Below are 17,457 nucleotides of genomic sequence, written 5' to 3'. Positions count from 1 at the left end.
AAGCTCTTTCTAGAATTTCTCTCCTTGCCCCTCTGCATCAAAATTACATAAAATCATTGTTGGTAATTGTCTAACCTAACTCACGCTTGAGGGTTTCCTGATGAGCATCATCCCTTTCAAGACCTTTAATGTTTGGGGGATCTACTAATTTTCCAGGCAACCTATTCTACTTTAATGTATCTATTATGTATAGGAAGAATGCAAATATTGGCAAGATTCACTATCTCAGTGATATATTAACCCATTTGCTATTGAACAGTGGCCTTACTTTTGTTTGTATTACCACTTGGAATGAAATGTTTTAGGGGACAAAACAAACTGCATAATCCTTGGAACTCTACCTCCTCCCTGTCATCACTGGGAAAGCAGGAGGGGGCAAGACAAAATAGGGCTCAATAATCCATTTATTAAGTTTATTTTATTTATTATTAATTTTTTTATTTATTAAGTGCCATGATCAAAGAATAAGCTAATGTTTTAATGGTCTGCTTACTTTCTGTACTCGGCTAAGCTGATCTTATCTTAAATAAGAGATGCTGTGATTACAATTCTGATAACTTTAATAGCTAACAGAGTGCTATAAAGGTTTACAAGTACTTAGATATAATCATCTCTTTTGATTCTCACACTCCCTTTATCAAATAAAGTACTATTGTTATGTTCATTTTACTGGTGATGAGAGAAATTTAGTGATTTGTCTAGGGTGACACATGTAATAAATACCTGGAATAGCATTCCAGCTTATTTCTTTGAATCCAAGGCTAAAATTCCACCTCACCTCCACCTCACCAGAATCTTCCAATTCATTGAAAGTGGATTAACATTCTACTTGTTTTTGGCAACTTTCTCAGACCCAGCACAGTTATCCCTTCCATATCACTGGGGTTAGGGGAATGATGGTACCTCTGGATTTCCAAAATCATCATCTCACTTTTTAGCTCTGACTTCATAACAGAAAGCAAGAGTCAATTACTGTGGTATTAAAAGATTAAAATTTGTTACTATCATACAATACAGTACAGTTGTTTTATGCATTTCTGAGTCTTTGTCATCTGCTGGCCTTTTGCATGTCATCTGTGGCTTCCACAAGATTCCCCCAAAATAATTTCTTCAGCTAACTTGTGATATATCAAAACCATGATATAGTAGAGCTAAATTGAATATTTTCTACAATGTTTCCAAATGTCCATTAATAATAATGTTATTGATTATTTCATTTTTGAATGCTCTGTTTTAAGCACAGTAAGAGCAGAATCTTGATTGTGTGCAGAGTGAGTGAGTTAGAATGGGTGGGTGACACAGGGTGGCTTGAGGAAATTATCACAAGAGAGTAGGGACACACATGACGTAGTGTGGACATTGAGGGCCTCATAGTGCCAGGAAGGGCAACGATAGCTTAGCCTAGCCTAGCCTCTTAGGAGGCTCTTAGATTTGAAGTCAGAAGACCTAGGTTCATATGCTGGCTTAGCCATTTGTGATATTTGTGGTTTTGGGCAGTTTACCTAATCTATTTGGGCCTTAGTTCTTCATTAGTAAAAAGAGGGGTTTGAAATAAGTGACCTCTTAGACCTCTTGCAACTCTAAATGTATCATCTTAAAATGGGATTCTTACTGTGTCAATTAAATAAATTCTTTTAAAAGATGATACTTTTTTACCTAGTTTTTTATCTTTTAAATTCTGCCTGGGGAAAAAATAATCAATTGCATATTCATGGAAATTTTGAGTCCAGAAACTTTAGGGGCAAGTAGGTGATATAATGGATAGTGTGTTGGACTGGGAGATAGGAAGATCTGATTCAGACACTTTCTAGTTGGGCAATATGCTTCAGCTATCTTGTTCTGAGATTCTTCATCTCTGGGAACAGGGATAATAACCCCTATCTTTTGTTATAAGGATCCATTTGTTATAAGGATCAAATTAGATGATGTATGCAAAGAGCCTTGAATGAGTCAGACTAATATAAATTACAAGAAAAAAAGCCACTTGCATTTTGTCCTTTTTTTACTTAGTTTTTTTATTGACTAAAAGTCATCTTTAATGCATTAATGCTACAATTTTGTTTTCAGAGCATCATACGCTGTGATGAAGATGAAGCCCATGTTGCATCAATGTATTGCACTGTTTGTGCTACTCATTTGTGTTCAGAGTGCTCCCAACTTACCCATTCTACAAAGACTCTTGCAAAACATAGGCGTGTACCTCTGGCAGATAAGCCTCATGAGAAGACTATGTGCTCCCAGCATCAGGTGCATGCTATAGAGTTCGTTTGCTTGGAAGAAGCTTGTCAGTCCAGCCCTCTTATGTGTTGTGTCTGCAAGGAATATGGAAAACACCAGGGTCATAAGGTATTTATTTTTTTCTTTATTGCTATGGCTTTGTAAATTAAAAAAGAAATCAGCTGGTCAGCCAGTTGTCCACTACAGTCCATAAAGGGAATAGGAAAGGGAATTCAGGAAAATGCTGAAATGGTCAGCTGATTGTCTGTAATAATTTTTCCTTTTTCTGATGCAATTGGGGTTAAGTAATTTGCCCAGGGTCACACAGCTAGGAAGTAGTAAGAGTGTGTCTAAGGCTGGATTCGAACTCAGGTCCTCCTGACTTCAGGGCCAGTGCTCTATCCACTGTGCTATCCAGCTGCCCCAGTAATAACTTCAGGGCCAGTGCTCTATCCACTGCTATCCAGCTGCTCCAGTAATAACATTTTTTTAATAAATGAAATGGAAATATCAAATCTATGTTAAGTTTAATTTCTCAACTTGCCAACAAAATTTTTAAAAAGCTTTATTTTCCTTTTTTGAAGAAAAAAATAATCAGGTCTTCAAAATAGAGAGCTCCCTCCTTTTCTTCTGTTCTTTTGTTGGGTACATATGCAGTTAATGAAATTCTGAGGGCAGTATTTGTGCCAAAGCAACATGTTATAATTTGATTTTCTTCCATGAACATGCTATCTTTTATATATATTCCCAAGTTTTACAAAAAAGTTGGGTTCATGTAATTTTAGTACTCGATCTCTCTCACATGTCTTTGAGAATGATAACATAAATTTATTGGAAATAATTAAGTTATATAACAGTGATTTTGGGAAAATTTAACTTCAATATAAGTATCATTGCTCATTTTTTAAAAATGAGAACTAGCTTAATGTAGTAGCTACTATGCATTCTTTGACCTGATCAGACCACATCTTTTTTAGTTTGGTATGTTCATTGGTATCACATTTTTGAATTAACATTGATCAATTTGATAATATCCAGAAGAAGGTAACTAGGATGGTAAAAGACTTTGAGTTCATGTTACATGATAATTGACTGAAGGTACAAAGTAAGTTTAATCTAGAGAAGTAATATTTAGTGGGGGTAGTTAATAGCATCTTCAAGTTTTGAAAATGATTCAGTTATTAGACTGATTTTCTATATTGTTAATCTCTACATTGCAAATCTAGGAGAAAAGTTGCAAACAGGGATATAAAGAAAATTTTCTTGATGCTTTTAGATATCTAAAAGTGGAACCAGTTTGTTTGGGAAGGTTACCTTCTTGAGAAATGCTCAAGAAAATAATGGATGACCACTTTCAGGGAAGAGGGGAAAATCTTGTTCATGTAGGGAGGGTTTATAAGATGACAACTCTGAGATTCCATTAAATGAATTTTTGTTTTATCTTTCCTCATTCTTTTTGTTCCCTTCTATTAAAATCATGAGGTGTTTTTTGTTTGTTTGTTTTTTGGTGGTCCTTTTAATGTAGGATATGTAAGAGTATACTTTTGGTCTTTTTAACATAAATTTCATTTTTCTTTTTATAGCATTCAGTATTGGAACCAGAAGCAAATCAGATCCGGGCATCGATTTTAGACATGGCTCACTGCATACGAACTTTTACTGAAGAAATCTCAGATTATTCCAGAAAATTAGTTGGAATTGTTCAACACATAGAAGGGGGAGAACAAATTGTGGAAGATGGAATTGGAATGGCCCACACAGAACATGTAAGATTCCCCTCCTCCCCCCTTTAATTTTGAGGAATACATGGTATCTTTGGATTAAGAGGGTATCCTTCACAAAAGTAGACATTATAGTGTAATTTCTAGCCATGTTAATGGCATTAATCTAAATTGAGGCCATTTAAAAATGAGATCCTGTGGTATAATTTCACCTTTTAAAATTTTTCTTAAAAGCAAAAATTATTTTAAAAAACAACAATAACAAAAAACCCAACAAAACTTAATTTCCTACATAGGTACCTGGTACTGCAGAGAATGCTCGATCCTGTGTCCGAGCCTATTTTTCTGATTTACATGAAACTCTGTGTCGTCAGGAAGAAATGGCACTAAGTGTTGTTGATGCACATGTTCGAGAAAAATTGATTTGGCTGCGGCAGCAGCAAGAGGACATGACTATATTGTTGTCACAGGTTTCAACAGCCTGTCTCCACTGTGAAAAGACACTGCAACAGGTACATAGTTGAAATGTAATCAGTTTGTAATCTTTTTAAAAATTAAATTGTAATAACTTATATTTGTCACACATATTTCTCACTCTATACTCTTCCATTGTCATTCTTTATTATAAAGAAGAAAAAAAAAAGGAAGAAAAAATGTTCAATATTTCAAAAATATGTCAGCTATTTGATGCAAATGTCATATTCCTAGTCACCTCAGCTTTTGTACAGAAGCTGGGAAAGGTATCTTCTCATGTCTTCCTTTGAGACTGGTCCCAGTGATTTTAATTTCTCGGCATTCATCTTAATTTGTCTTCTTGCTAATTTTTTTGTTTTTATTAACATTGTTTATGTGGTCTTCCTGCTGATTTCACTTTGCTAATTTAGTTCATATCTCTTAATTTTATTCTTTATAGTCATCATTTCTTAGGTACATTTTATGACATTCTCATACCATAGCTTGTTTAGGCTTATTTAGCTATTCCGCAATTGATGACTCTACTTTGAGAAAATTACCTTAACTTATATAATAGAAAAACAGTAGAAAAGTTAAAAATATTTTTTCTAATTTTGAGGTTTTATTTAATATTATTTATTTATGTAATTACCTGTTTTTTCCTTTTTTTCTTCTTTCAGTTAAACCATTCAGAATTCCCTTCTTTAATTTCTTATATTTATTAATTTCCTTTTTTTGTGCCTTTTTCTAAAAAGAGATTTGTTTTTTGTTTGCTTTACTTATTCCTTAACTTTCTTCTGAAGGTAGCTAGATAGCATAGTGGATTGAGTACTGAGTCTGAAATCTGGAAGACCTCAGTTCAAATTTAGCCTCGGTGATCTCTAGCTGTGTAATTCTAGTCAAGTCACTTAAACTCTTTTGGCCTCTGTTTCCTCATCTATTAAATGGATATAATAATAGCACTTACCTATCAGGAATATGTGAATCAAGTAAGAAAATAATTTTCATAATGCTTGGCACAGTGCCTAACACATAATAAGTGCCATATAAATGTTAGCTATTTTGAATTTTTCCTCTCTGATTATTTAATCTTTTTGTGTTTTTTCTTACTTCTGAATGAATAGATTTAAGGTTCTTCTCTTTTAACCATCTGCTGTTGTTTATCTTCATAAAATTTGTCATATCATTTTTTTCCCCTTGTGGTGCCTCATTCTTTTTTTTTTTTTTTTTTTTTTAATAACCTTTTATTTACAGGATATATGCATGGGTAACTTTACAGCATTAACAATTGCCAAACCTCTTGTTCCAATTTTTCACCTCTTACCCCCCCACCCCCTCCCCTAGATGGCAGGATGACCAGTAGATGTTAAATATATTAAAATATAAATTAGATACACAATAAGTATACATGACCAAAACGTTATTTTGCTGTACAAAAAGAATCAGACTCTGAAATATTGTACAATTAGCTTGTGAAGGAAATCAAAAATGCAGGTGTGCATAAATATAGGGATTGGGAATTCAATGTAATGGTTTTTAGTCATCTCCCAGAGTTCTTTTTCTGGGCATAGCTGGTTCAGTTCATTACTGCTCCATTGGAAATGATTTGGTTGATCTCGTTGCTGAGGATGGCCTGGTCCATCAGAACTGGTCATCATATAGTATTGTTGTTGAAGTATATAATGATCTCCTGGTCCTGCTCATTTCACTCAGCATCAGTTCGTGTAAGTCTCTCCAGGCCTTTCTGAAATTATCCTGTTGGTCATTTCTTACAGAACAGTAATATTCCATAATATTCATATATGAGGTGCCTCATTCTTAAAAGTGTGAGAATTTATTAGGTAAATAATATAGGTAAAAGTACTGTACTATGGTATAAATTACCCTGTGTCCTAAATTGTGCAGTTCTCTCCCACCTCCCACCTCCTTCCTCTTCCTATGGTAATATTTTTCTTTGCATTGGCCGTGATAGTCCATCTCTGAGTCTGTTGTCCATCATTACCCTTTCTTCTCTTCTGGTTGACAGTTTTCGTTAGGAGCTAGCATTTCTTTTCTTGTGAACTTGTGAGGTTTTTTAACAGAAACACAGCACCCTTCCGTTATAGTGGATATTTCTAGAAAGGTTTATGACTTGAAAGCAAAAAGGCATTAATTCAGATTTTAAAAAATAAGCTGTCATTTTAATCTCATCTTTCAAACCAAACCACTCTTTATAAAAACTAATCTGTGAAACAAATGACTTTCTTCTCTTCCTATCTAGGATGACTGCAGAGTGGTCTTGGCAAAACAAGAGATTACGAGGTTACTTGAAACATTACAGAAACAGCAGCAGCAATTTACTGAACTTGCAGATCATATTCAACTGGATGCTAGTATTCCTGTCACTTTTACCAAGGTATATTTTTTTCACTATGTATCTCATATAAATATGTTCTAGCCATTTCTACTTATAATAATACTTGTATGTATGTTTCTATCTGTAAAGACTATGTGATCTTGGGCATAGCAGTTAACAACTTCAGTGGGTTTCATACTAAATATTGAAAATAAATAGATAATTCATGGAATCATGTATTCATTAGTTATGTCCTATAGGATTTAGATAATTTAAATAGGAATTTGTTTTTTGAATTAAGTTGTCATTGAGTATATTGGCTCTCTCCGTACTATCACTTTTTTTTAGTAGAAATAATTTCTAACCGGAATTGCTTTTTTTTTTTTTAATGCAATAAAATACTTTTTCCTCTGGTGATGAACTTCTGTGAAAGTAGAGATAATTTGCTGCCAAATCTACTTTGTTTTAGAAAATAACTGCTGGTTAAAATTAGAATTTTTTTTCTGGAAGTTGCTATTTTAAAAAAGAATCTTAGGCTACAAAATGTATGTATTAATTTTAATTAAATAATTAAAGTATAGATGTCTTTAACATTTATTTCAATCAAGTAATAAGGTGCTTATTAACTGCCTGTTATGCTGCACTGTGCTAGAGTAAGATACAAAGAAGGACAAAGTACTCATTGTCAGGGAGCTTATATTCTAACCACTAATATATGCTCAAGAGGGTATTGATAGTCAATTCCATTTTTTTGAAATTAATTTTTATTAATGCCTTCTGTTTCTTATATCAGGTTATCCCAAGTATCCCTTCCCAGAGAGCCATCCCATATAACAAATATTTTTAGAGAGGGGAAAAAAAAATGAGCCCAATTGATAAGTTTAAATTATACACTATAGACTCCTCACCTCCACAAAGGGATGGGTGGAGGCTTTCTTCTCATATTCCTTCATTTGAATTATGCTTGATCTTTCTAATTTTGATCCATTTACCTTTTATTTTTTGGTATATAATCATTGCTTTATCTAGTTTATAAAGATCTTTCCATACTTCTCTGTTCATTATACACATAATTCCTTACAGCAGAATAATATTGCATTACATTTATATAACACAATTTTATTTTTAGCCATTTCCTAATAAGTGGGCATTTACTTTGTTTCCAATTCTTAGCTATCAAAAAAAGTGCTAATATAAAATATTTTGGAGTATTTGAGGAAGTTCTTCTGATTGATGGCTTCCTTGGTCTCTTGTTCAAAATTGCTTTCTAACATAGTATAATTATCTTTTATCTTTCCACATCCTTGTTTGTGAGGCAGTTGGTGTTAAATGGCTTGCCCAGGATCACAATAGCTAGAAAGGTTTAAGTAAAGTCTAAGGCCAGATTTGAACTCAGATCCTCCTGGCTCTAGGTCTGGGACTCTATCCACTATGTCATCTAGGTGTCCCTAAATTCTGCTATTTTTGTCACAAATACCTGAAAGTCTTTTTTTTTTTCAGAATTGTGTTTAACTTTTCTGGATAAGTTACCCTTGGTTGTAACCCCAGTTCTTTTGCTCTATAAAATACAGTATTTCAAGACCTATATATTTTCAGTATGGTAACTACCAGGTCTTGTATAATCCTTTTTATAGCTCCAATCCTTTTCTCATTGCTTCTAATGTTTTCTTCTTAACCAGGGAACTTTGAAACTTGGTTATGATATTGATATAAAATTTCCTCCTGGGATATCTTTCAGTTTGTGAACAGTGGATTTTTTTCTATTTCTATTTTGCCATGGTCTAGAACTTCAGGGCAATTATTTGAATAATTTCTTGTGATATTGTATCAAAAATCTTTTTTGTTGTAATTTATTATCATTTTCAGATAGTCAAAACTATTTTTATCTTATTGCTCCTCAATCTCTTCTACAGATTGGTTCTTTTTCAGATGAAATGTTTCACTTTCTCATATTTTTTTCATTCTTTTGGTTTTGTTTTTATTATTTATTGATGTCTTAGAACATTATTAGCTTTCTCTTACTGGTTCTAGTTTTTAAGAAATGATTTTCTTAAATTTTTGATTCTCTTTCCAATTGGTTGATTATATTTCCATAATTTTCTTGATTTTTCTTGGATTGATTTTATTTTTTTCCTAATGTTGCCTTGATACCTCATTTGATTTATTAGTTTCTTTTTAAATTCCGCCAAGAACTCTTTGTGCTTGGGGAAAATTTGACATTTCTCATTGAAGAAAAAAGTAGCTTTTTAAGTCCATTATTTTCCTCTGAATATGAACTCAGATCTTCTCTATCCCCACATGTAGTTCTTTCTTTTTCGCTTACTCTTCTTTAAAAAAAAATTTTTTTTTTTTTTTTAGCAGCTATTAATGTAATCAAATTGTAGTCCTGAGGCATGGGGAATGATGCTCCAAGCCTCAGATCCTTATTCTGATAATTTCTGAGGTCTCTCCCAGGTCACAAACTTGGGCTTTCTTCTCTACTTCTAAGCCACTGCTGGGGCCCCCAACTTTACTGTGCCACCAGTGATCGTGCTTCCTGGAATCCCTCTGGTCTCTGCAATTGGAATTGAAACCAGGGACTCTCCTCTCCTAGAAGCACCCACAGTCAGCAAGGTCCCCTCTCTGATACTCTGTTCACCAGAAGTGTACTAGCTTATTCTCTGCTGCAGTCTGGGATTTATCTGGTCAGCACCTGTTTGGTGCCTGAACAGCAGAAGGTCCTTCGATCTTCTACTGTCAACCCCCTTCCCCTCCATTGTCTTCCTGGCTGCAAGTTTTAAAGGTGAGGCTACCTCTGTACCCACTTCGCCCCAGGGACTTGTTTGTTGATTCCTTGCTTTGGAAGTATTTGCACTTTACCTAAGCCATTATCTCCACTCTTAGTGGTCTGGTCTTTTCTGGAATCTTCTGAAGTTGTTTTAGGAAGACAGTTGCTTTACCCCAACTTTTATTTATTTTGATTGTTCTATGTTCCCTCTGAGATGATGTTCTTTCTTTCTTTCTTTTTCTTTCTTTTTTTTTGGGGGGGGGAGTAAATTTGGAGAGCAGAAAGTTTCCTGACCTATTCCTCTGTCTTCTCAGATTTCTCTCCAACTGTCCATTATTCTTCATATTAGCATTGTTGCATAGGTCAGAAAGCTAACCTTGACCTGGTAAGATGTCCTGTTCTTTTATACTGTGTGATCTTGGGCAAATAATTTGTAAATCCTTGATGCCCCAGATGACATTTCAGGATTCTCAAATTGCAGATCAATTGTTCATTTACTTTCAATCCCTATAAAAGAGGTTTCTTTTCCAAGAGTTCTGTACATCAAAGAAATGCCAGACCTAGACCAATATCCTCTCCTGCATCCCCCTGAAATGTGTTTTCCACTTCACATGTGCCTGAAGCTGTAGTATGCTACAGAAGATAACTTATGGAAATTTGTTCTTTTCTTTTTATCATCTTTAAATGTGCATATAGGTTTTTTTTTTTTTTTTTTTTAAGATATCAGAAAGTAATTTCTGATGAAATAAGCTAGGTAATTGTTGATGTACTATGTCCTCTAGATTGTCCATTTTACATAACATACTTTCTGAGCTTTGTGACTATTTGGCATTTTCTCTTTAAACTGTCTTGAGTATTGATTTTTTTTTTTCAAGATTTTCAAAGGATTTTTGTAGTCCTTCTGACCTCCTGCTAGTTATGTCTGGTATCCTGCTATGTTAGATACATGAAAACTGCAAAGCTAAAACCATTTCACCAGCATTTTTCATTGTAAATAGAATAAAAATGTGAAATTTAGCAGAGAGTGGCAACAGAACAAGTCATTCACTATGGTTTGTATCCTTATGTATCTCATTAAAATTAAAATTTTTAGAAATTTGGAGTTTTTAAAAGTAATATTGAGTCATTTTGCCTTTTCTCATTTTAAAACCTGTTCCATTCTTTGTAAGACAAAACATAAATGATCATTTTGTACTCCAAATTGCATCTAATAAATTTATGCTACTTAACTATAGGATTTTGCTTTTTTCAAAAGAGCAAAATTTTGTAGGCAAATTTAGGAGTAAATACTTTAATGTATATTTTACTTAGCTCTTGACCAGTCTTTTTTAATTGAGTTTAATTTAAAATTTGAGATAAAAATGGAATGCAAATAATACCTAAGCCAGTAAAATTTGAAGCTGCCCATTTAATCTCTTGTATCATTTCCTTGTGAGTGGCATGACTATCAATATTCACATTATTGAATAGATTTCTGAATATTAGTTAAATGGCTTAATTTCAAAAATGCATTAAATTTTATTTCTCTTAAATTGCAGGATAATAGAGTCCATATTGGACCTAAAATGGAGATTCGGGTTGTCACTTTAGGATTAGATGGCGCGGGAAAAACTACCATTTTATTTAAGTTAAAACAAGATGAATTCATGCAGCCCATTCCAACAATTGGTAAATATGAATGTTTTCTAATACAATAGACATTTTACAGACAGATCTACAAAAGGAAAATTGCTTACGTTCCATAAAATTGTGTTTAAGTAGATTGTTTGGCATTCAGAATACATTTTCCCAGAGAAATGTTGTTAATAAGGTTTCTGGGCCAGGCCATTTGAAACCATAATGTAGTTGAAATATTAATACTCTAAAACCTGACTTCATGGTTTTATTATTATTTTTATGGCCAAGTACATTGAAAGTAATAACATGTATATTGGCACATCTCACCTTTTGCAGTATTGAGAGTAAAGTATGCTCATCCAAATTTTCCATATTGGTCAGAATAGAGATCCTCTTGTCTTTGAGGTTCCATTCTTGAGACCCTTGGAAGTGATAACTGATGGAGAAGGAGAAAAGATAGGTATTTGGTGAATGGATGTAGGGGATGAGTGAGGATAAAAGTGACTTCTCAGAATGATGACTGGTATGGAGGGAGTGTCCTATACCAGAATATATCCTGTGACAGCATCTTTTGCCTCCACAGGAATCCATTTTTAGAGGAAGTGATTCCTGTTTTTAATAAGTTACTTGTCGGGGGGGGTGGTGGTGTTCTTTATTCACTAGGATATGAAAACTGCATATAATTTTTTTTTTCTTTTAATAGGTTTTAATGTGGAAACCGTAGAATATAAGAACTTAAAATTTACTATTTGGGACGTAGGAGGTAAACACAAGTTAAGGCCATTATGGAAGCATTATTATCTCAATACACAAGGTAGGTAAGAATAACAGCAGTCTTCATTATTTTACTTATATGTTGGGATTTTCTTTAACTGGCCATATGCAGAAATTACCTCTTTTTGAAAAAAATGCAATAGTTTAATATTCAAATTGCCATATTAAATTATCATAGCAGAAAAAGAAATTTAAGGAATTTGTTAAACAAAATTTAAAAATACTCTTAAAACTTAAATGAAAAAAGTGACTTCACAAAACACTTATGTGAAATAATAATTTTACTTGTATGAAATGATTTATTGAGTAGGTATTTGAACAGTTATTTTAAGATTGGTTTGCATATTTTAAAATTTATTTTAAAAATTCTATTAATATTAATTTTATTGATTCTGTTCCTTTTTAAGCTCTGAGTATTTTTTTACCTTGTAGATATGTGTGTATATATGCATTCGTGTGTTTATTCAAAATTAAATTTATCAATTATGTGAATAGCAAATAGCAGTAAACGTGTTCACTAATTTGAATTCTATATTTATGTGAATAAAAATATTTGTAAGCTTGAGGACCTTCTGCCATGCATTTAGATTGCCTTTATATATATAAAATCCTATTCACAGAATGACTGTCTTAGTTTCAGGCTCCAGTTACCCTCTCCTAGACTCTCGGAATAACCTCATTTGTTTTACTGCATCCATCTCCTATTTTTTACAATCTATCCTTCACACAGTTATCTAGTTGATACTTCTAAAGCACAGATCTCAGTTTCTCTATTTAGGAAGCTTTCCTCAGTTGCCTCTAGCATCATACACAGGCTCTTCTACTGAACATTTAAAACCCTTCATAATCTGACTCCAGCCTATATTTTCAAGGCTGATTTTACATTACTCCCTTTCATGTACCCTGCCTTACAACCAAACTGTCCATCTTGATTTTCCTTATACAATATTCACTTCACTCCCTTCAAGCCTTTGCATAAACTATTCCCTTTACCTAGCATTCTCCTTTTTCCTCATTGCCTTTTGGAATCCCTAGTTCCTTCAAAGATTAGTTTCTAAGGCTTTTTAAAATTCTTCTAGGTTTTATTGTCATCATTCTATCTCAGCCGTTTGAAATTACTTTGTATTTATTTCCTATACAAATTATATATCAAATAATAAACACAAAGTAATCTCAGTGGAGTGAGGTGTGTGCACAGTTAACAACTATAGTGGATCAGGAAATATACTTAATATAACTTCGTTGTATTCCCCTACTTCCTTCCCTTTATCAAACTTCTCCCCTATCCCAAGACCTGAGATGCTCAGGTCTGATATGGGTAGACTGATTTTCACCATGAGATTCTTTTCCCTGCATTACCCCTCCCTTTTGCTCTCAGCTTTCTGGATCATTTAGGCAACAGGAAGACTGTATCCTTGGTTCTTTCTTCCCTTGCTTGCTTCATGTGGCCTGGGACTTAGAATAACCATGTTGCTTGACTGTCATAGCACTTCAGAAAAAAAGTCACTGGCTCTGGTCTTTTAATGGAGTTGTAAAACTAACAGAATTTGTTTGCCCATTGTGTTTGAAGGTCTCTATGCTTTACCATCTGTTCTGCCTTATCTCCTTATGGCTACACAGTTATCTGTCTGATTGCTGCAACCCGGGGATTCCCTGGGTTTTGTCTTCTGTTAAACAACTCATCCCTCAGGACTTCTGTGCTTCCCATTCTGTTTTATTACTGAATTTTCATTTACATGCTGTCTCCCCTAACTAAAGTGTAAGCTTCTTGAGAGCAATTTTTTCTGTTTTCATTCCCAGCACTTTACAGTCCTTATGTACACACTAAATGCTTAATAAATATTTTATGCATTCATTCATAGGAATCATTTTTTTTTTGTCTTTATATTCCCTGTTCCTGACACATAATAGGCATTTAATAAATGCCTGTCAAATTTATTATAATAAAAATTGTCTAAAAAGCACAGCTGAGGGCAGCTAGGTGGTGCAGTGGATAGAGCACCAGCCCTGCAGTCAGGAGGACCTGAGTTCAAATGTGGCCTCAGATACTTAACACTTCCTAGCTGTGTGACTCTGGGCAAGTCATTTAATGCCATTTGCCTGGGCAAAAAAAAGTACAGCTGATCCCAGAGTGTAAGGGATATCTTTTCTGAAGGTTTCTAGTGAAGGGCTTGATGACTGACTTCTTGTTGATTATATTATATCCAAAAGGTATTCTTGTTAAGATAAGGGTTTTTTCTGGAGGGCCTTCAAGATATTTTTCACTTTTATGAACCACTTTAGTGATTTTATGATAAAGGCAAAGGAAGGTAATTTAGTTTGACTTGTTCTTAGCTTAATCTAATCCATCTTTAATTTTATAGGTGTGAGGAAGCAAGAATAAATGTTTTGTTCAAGGTCATAACAGCTAATTAGTGCGAAAACCAAGACATTTTTTTTTCCCTAGTAAATTTGTTTATTTTTAATATACATTGCTTTATTAATCATGTTGGAAGACAAAAATCTGACCGAAAAGAAAATAATCATGGGAGAAATTAAAAAAAAAAAAGAAAGAAAGAAAGGAAAAAGAAGTGAAACAACATGTGTTGATTTACATTCAATCTCTTTAGTTCCTTTGCTGGATGCAGATGGCATTTTCTGTCCGGTCTATTGGTATTGCTTTGGATCATTGAACCATTGTGAAGAACTAAGTCTTTCATAGTTGATCATCGCACATTCTTGCTGTTACTGTGTACAATGTATTCCTGGTTCTGCTTGTTTTGTTCAGCATCAATTTGTGTAAATCATTCCAGGCATTTCTGCAATTAGCTTGTTCATTTTATTTAGAACAGTAATATTCCATTACTTTCATATACCACAACTTGTTCAGGACAACTTGTTCAGCCATTCCCCAGTTGATGGGCATCTACTCATTTTCCAGTTCTTTGCTACCACAAACATTTTTGCATATGTGGGTCTTTTTCCCTCCTTTATGATTTCCTTGGGATACAGACCCAAGTAGGGGCACTTCTGGGTCAAAGGGTGTGCACAGTTTTATAGTCCTTTGGGAATAGTTCCAAATTGTTCTCCAGAATGGTTGGATTATTTCGCAACTTCACTAACAATGTATTAGTGTCCCAGTTTTCTCATATCCCCTCCAATATTTATCATTATCTTTTCCTGTCATCTTAGCCAATCTGAGAGATGTGAGGTGGTACCTCAGAATTGTTTTAATTTCCATTTCTCTAATCAGTAGTGATTTGGAGCATTATAATTATAGATGGCTTTAATTTTATCACTTGAAAATTGTCTGTTCATATCCTTTGACCCACTTATCAGTTGGGAAATGACTTATCTTATACACTTGACACCATTCTTTATATAATTTTAAAATGAGATTTTTATCAGAAAATTTTCTCCCAGCTTTGTACTTCTCTTTTAATCTTGTTTCTATTGGTTGTAATATAGTCAAAGTTGTCCATTTTTAAGACATGTTATATGGCTTCTAGGTATTTTAAAAGTTCTTTGAAGTGATTTTTGAATTAAATATTACAGAAAATGTGTGATATTTCACAATGTTTTGTTGATTGCAATAACTTTAGTTTTCCTAAGTTCTAAAATATACTTTATCTGCCAAATGTAGGTGGTAGTCACATCCTAAACAGAAAGTAGCATGTTAAAAGTTCTTGGCCCATTTAGTTGCAGTTGTTTTTGACAATAATATTTTACTTTTATTTAAGTGAATGTTCTTGTGTTTCTTTTGTTAGCTGTTGTATTTGTCATTGATAGTAGTCACAGGGACAGAATAAGTGAAGCACACAGTGAACTTGCTAAGTTGTTAACAGAAAAAGAACTGAGAGATGCTTTGCTGCTGATATTTGCAAATAAACAGGTATGGAGATGGCTGGGTTTTGCAAATTTTTTTGTCTTTTAACATTTTCCTTTGTCTTGAAGGATTCAGTGCCTTAAGGTAATTGGGAAGAGTTAAAAATAATTTTTTAAATGAACAAATTTAAGAATTGCTTCCTTAAAATTCTCCTCTAGTGTTCATGGTGGCCTTCATATTCCCCTGAGAACCTGATCCCAGCACTGCAGACTGCTGGGATAGGGTCTGCTAAATATTTAAATGGCCTTGAAAAAGAAAACTTTGTTTCTGTCATCCACAGGAAGCATATTAGTTAGCATAATATTTTTAATCCATAACAATGCCTGAAAATCATGTATGCTACAGAATTGGAAGGACATCTATCTATCTATCAAATTGTGTTTCCTTAAATTATTAAAATTAGAATTCAGTGAGATAAAACATTTAATAATTTAGCTACTTCTTAATTTAAAGTTTAATGATATTGTTGCTTCCCATTACAAGCCAAATTATTTTAAAACTCAGTTAAATTTTTTTCATAATGTGTTAATCACAATTATGTCAGCTAATTTTTTGGTGCATGAGATTTTAAGAACTCAAATCTTAACTGTTTTATGGTAATTTCAACAATCTCATGTAACCATTTTTTGGCTTACTCTTGTCAAAAAGTAATGCTGTGTAATGCAATTGATTGTAATGAATAGTGGCCATGGTAAATCTATTTTTAGTTTTAATTCATGATATCTGGATTTAGGATTTGGAATAAGCTCTGACTGAAACAAAAGTAAGTAGAAAATATTAATGAATGGCTTTAACATCAGAACATTTATGAATCTCTTATAGGATGTTGCAGGAGCACTTTCAGTAGAAGAAATAACAGAACTTCTTAGTCTCCATAAACTCTGCTGTGGTCGAAGCTGGTATATTCAAGGCTGTGATGCCCGAAGTGGAATGGGACTGTATGAAGGACTGGACTGGCTTTCAAGACAACTTGTGGCTGCAGGTGTACTGGATGTGGCTTAAATTCACATACAGCCCTTGTTTAAAGTTTGTGGTTAACTGTTATTTGCACATGACGGATTGTAAGAAATTCTGCATTTCGAAGATGGCAGTTAATGTAGGATTTGTGTTTACAGAACAAAAAGTTTGTATCTTCCATTGGGAATTCAGTTCTTTTTTTATACTCATTAGAGTAAACTAAAATGTTTTCCCTAGCAGATTAAGTTGGTTATAAAGATACTTTGAATTCACATCTTTTTAGGTGAATTTGGACATTTGAGTTTAGATTGCATTCACTACAAGCACATTGGAACAAAGAGGAGGAAGGTTAAATTACATATTTGATTTACATTGAACATTAGTCATGCAATTAGGAAAGGACAGCAATTCCTGCAAAATTGTCGTTTCAGTTAATTTTTATACTGTTTCACTCTTGAATAGGGGAGTGACTTAAAGTTTCAGTTAATTTTTATACCGTTTCACTCTTGAATAGGGGAGTGACTTAATGAGACCAAAACCAAACTGTACCTTCCACTGAAATATAAGACTCTTTAACCTGACTTTTTTTATGTTCAGTGAAATAAAAAACCTATAACTCTAAAAATTAAACTCTAAAATTATAAAAATATTTTATACTTATTTCTTTATTAAAAACCTAAGCTAAAGTATACTTTATATTATAATAAATGAGACTTAATAAAATTTTATCTTCATAGTCTGTAGACCAGGA

General features: G+C 33.4%; 1 protein-coding gene across 2 annotated transcripts in view; it reads left to right on the top strand.

The window, feature by feature from the left end:
• Positions 1-17,060, top strand: part of TRIM23 (tripartite motif containing 23) — a 38,810-nt gene extending 21,750 nt beyond the window's left edge. For both annotated transcript variants that reach the window (XM_031965595.1, XM_031965604.1), the window contains 8 exons: positions 2,068-2,346; positions 3,801-3,983; positions 4,235-4,450; positions 6,652-6,786; positions 11,032-11,161; positions 11,814-11,924; positions 15,631-15,755; positions 16,572-17,060. In XM_031965595.1, coding sequence (XP_031821455.1) covers positions 2,068-2,346; positions 3,801-3,983; positions 4,235-4,450; positions 6,652-6,786; positions 11,032-11,161; positions 11,814-11,924; positions 15,631-15,755; positions 16,572-16,751 — 1,359 coding nt within the window. In that variant the 3' untranslated portion in view covers positions 16,752-17,060. The remainder of the gene's footprint in view (positions 1-2,067; positions 2,347-3,800; positions 3,984-4,234; positions 4,451-6,651; positions 6,787-11,031; positions 11,162-11,813; positions 11,925-15,630; positions 15,756-16,571) is intronic.
• The last annotated feature ends 397 nt before the right edge of the window (positions 17,061-17,457 follow it).

This window comes from Sarcophilus harrisii, chromosome 1, assembly GCF_902635505.1.
Source record: "Sarcophilus harrisii chromosome 1, mSarHar1.11, whole genome shotgun sequence".
NCBI classification, from domain to species: Eukaryota; Metazoa; Chordata; class Mammalia; order Dasyuromorphia; family Dasyuridae; genus Sarcophilus; species Sarcophilus harrisii.
Note: the sequence above shows the minus strand (reverse complement) of the source record. Positions and strands in the feature narration are given on the sequence as shown.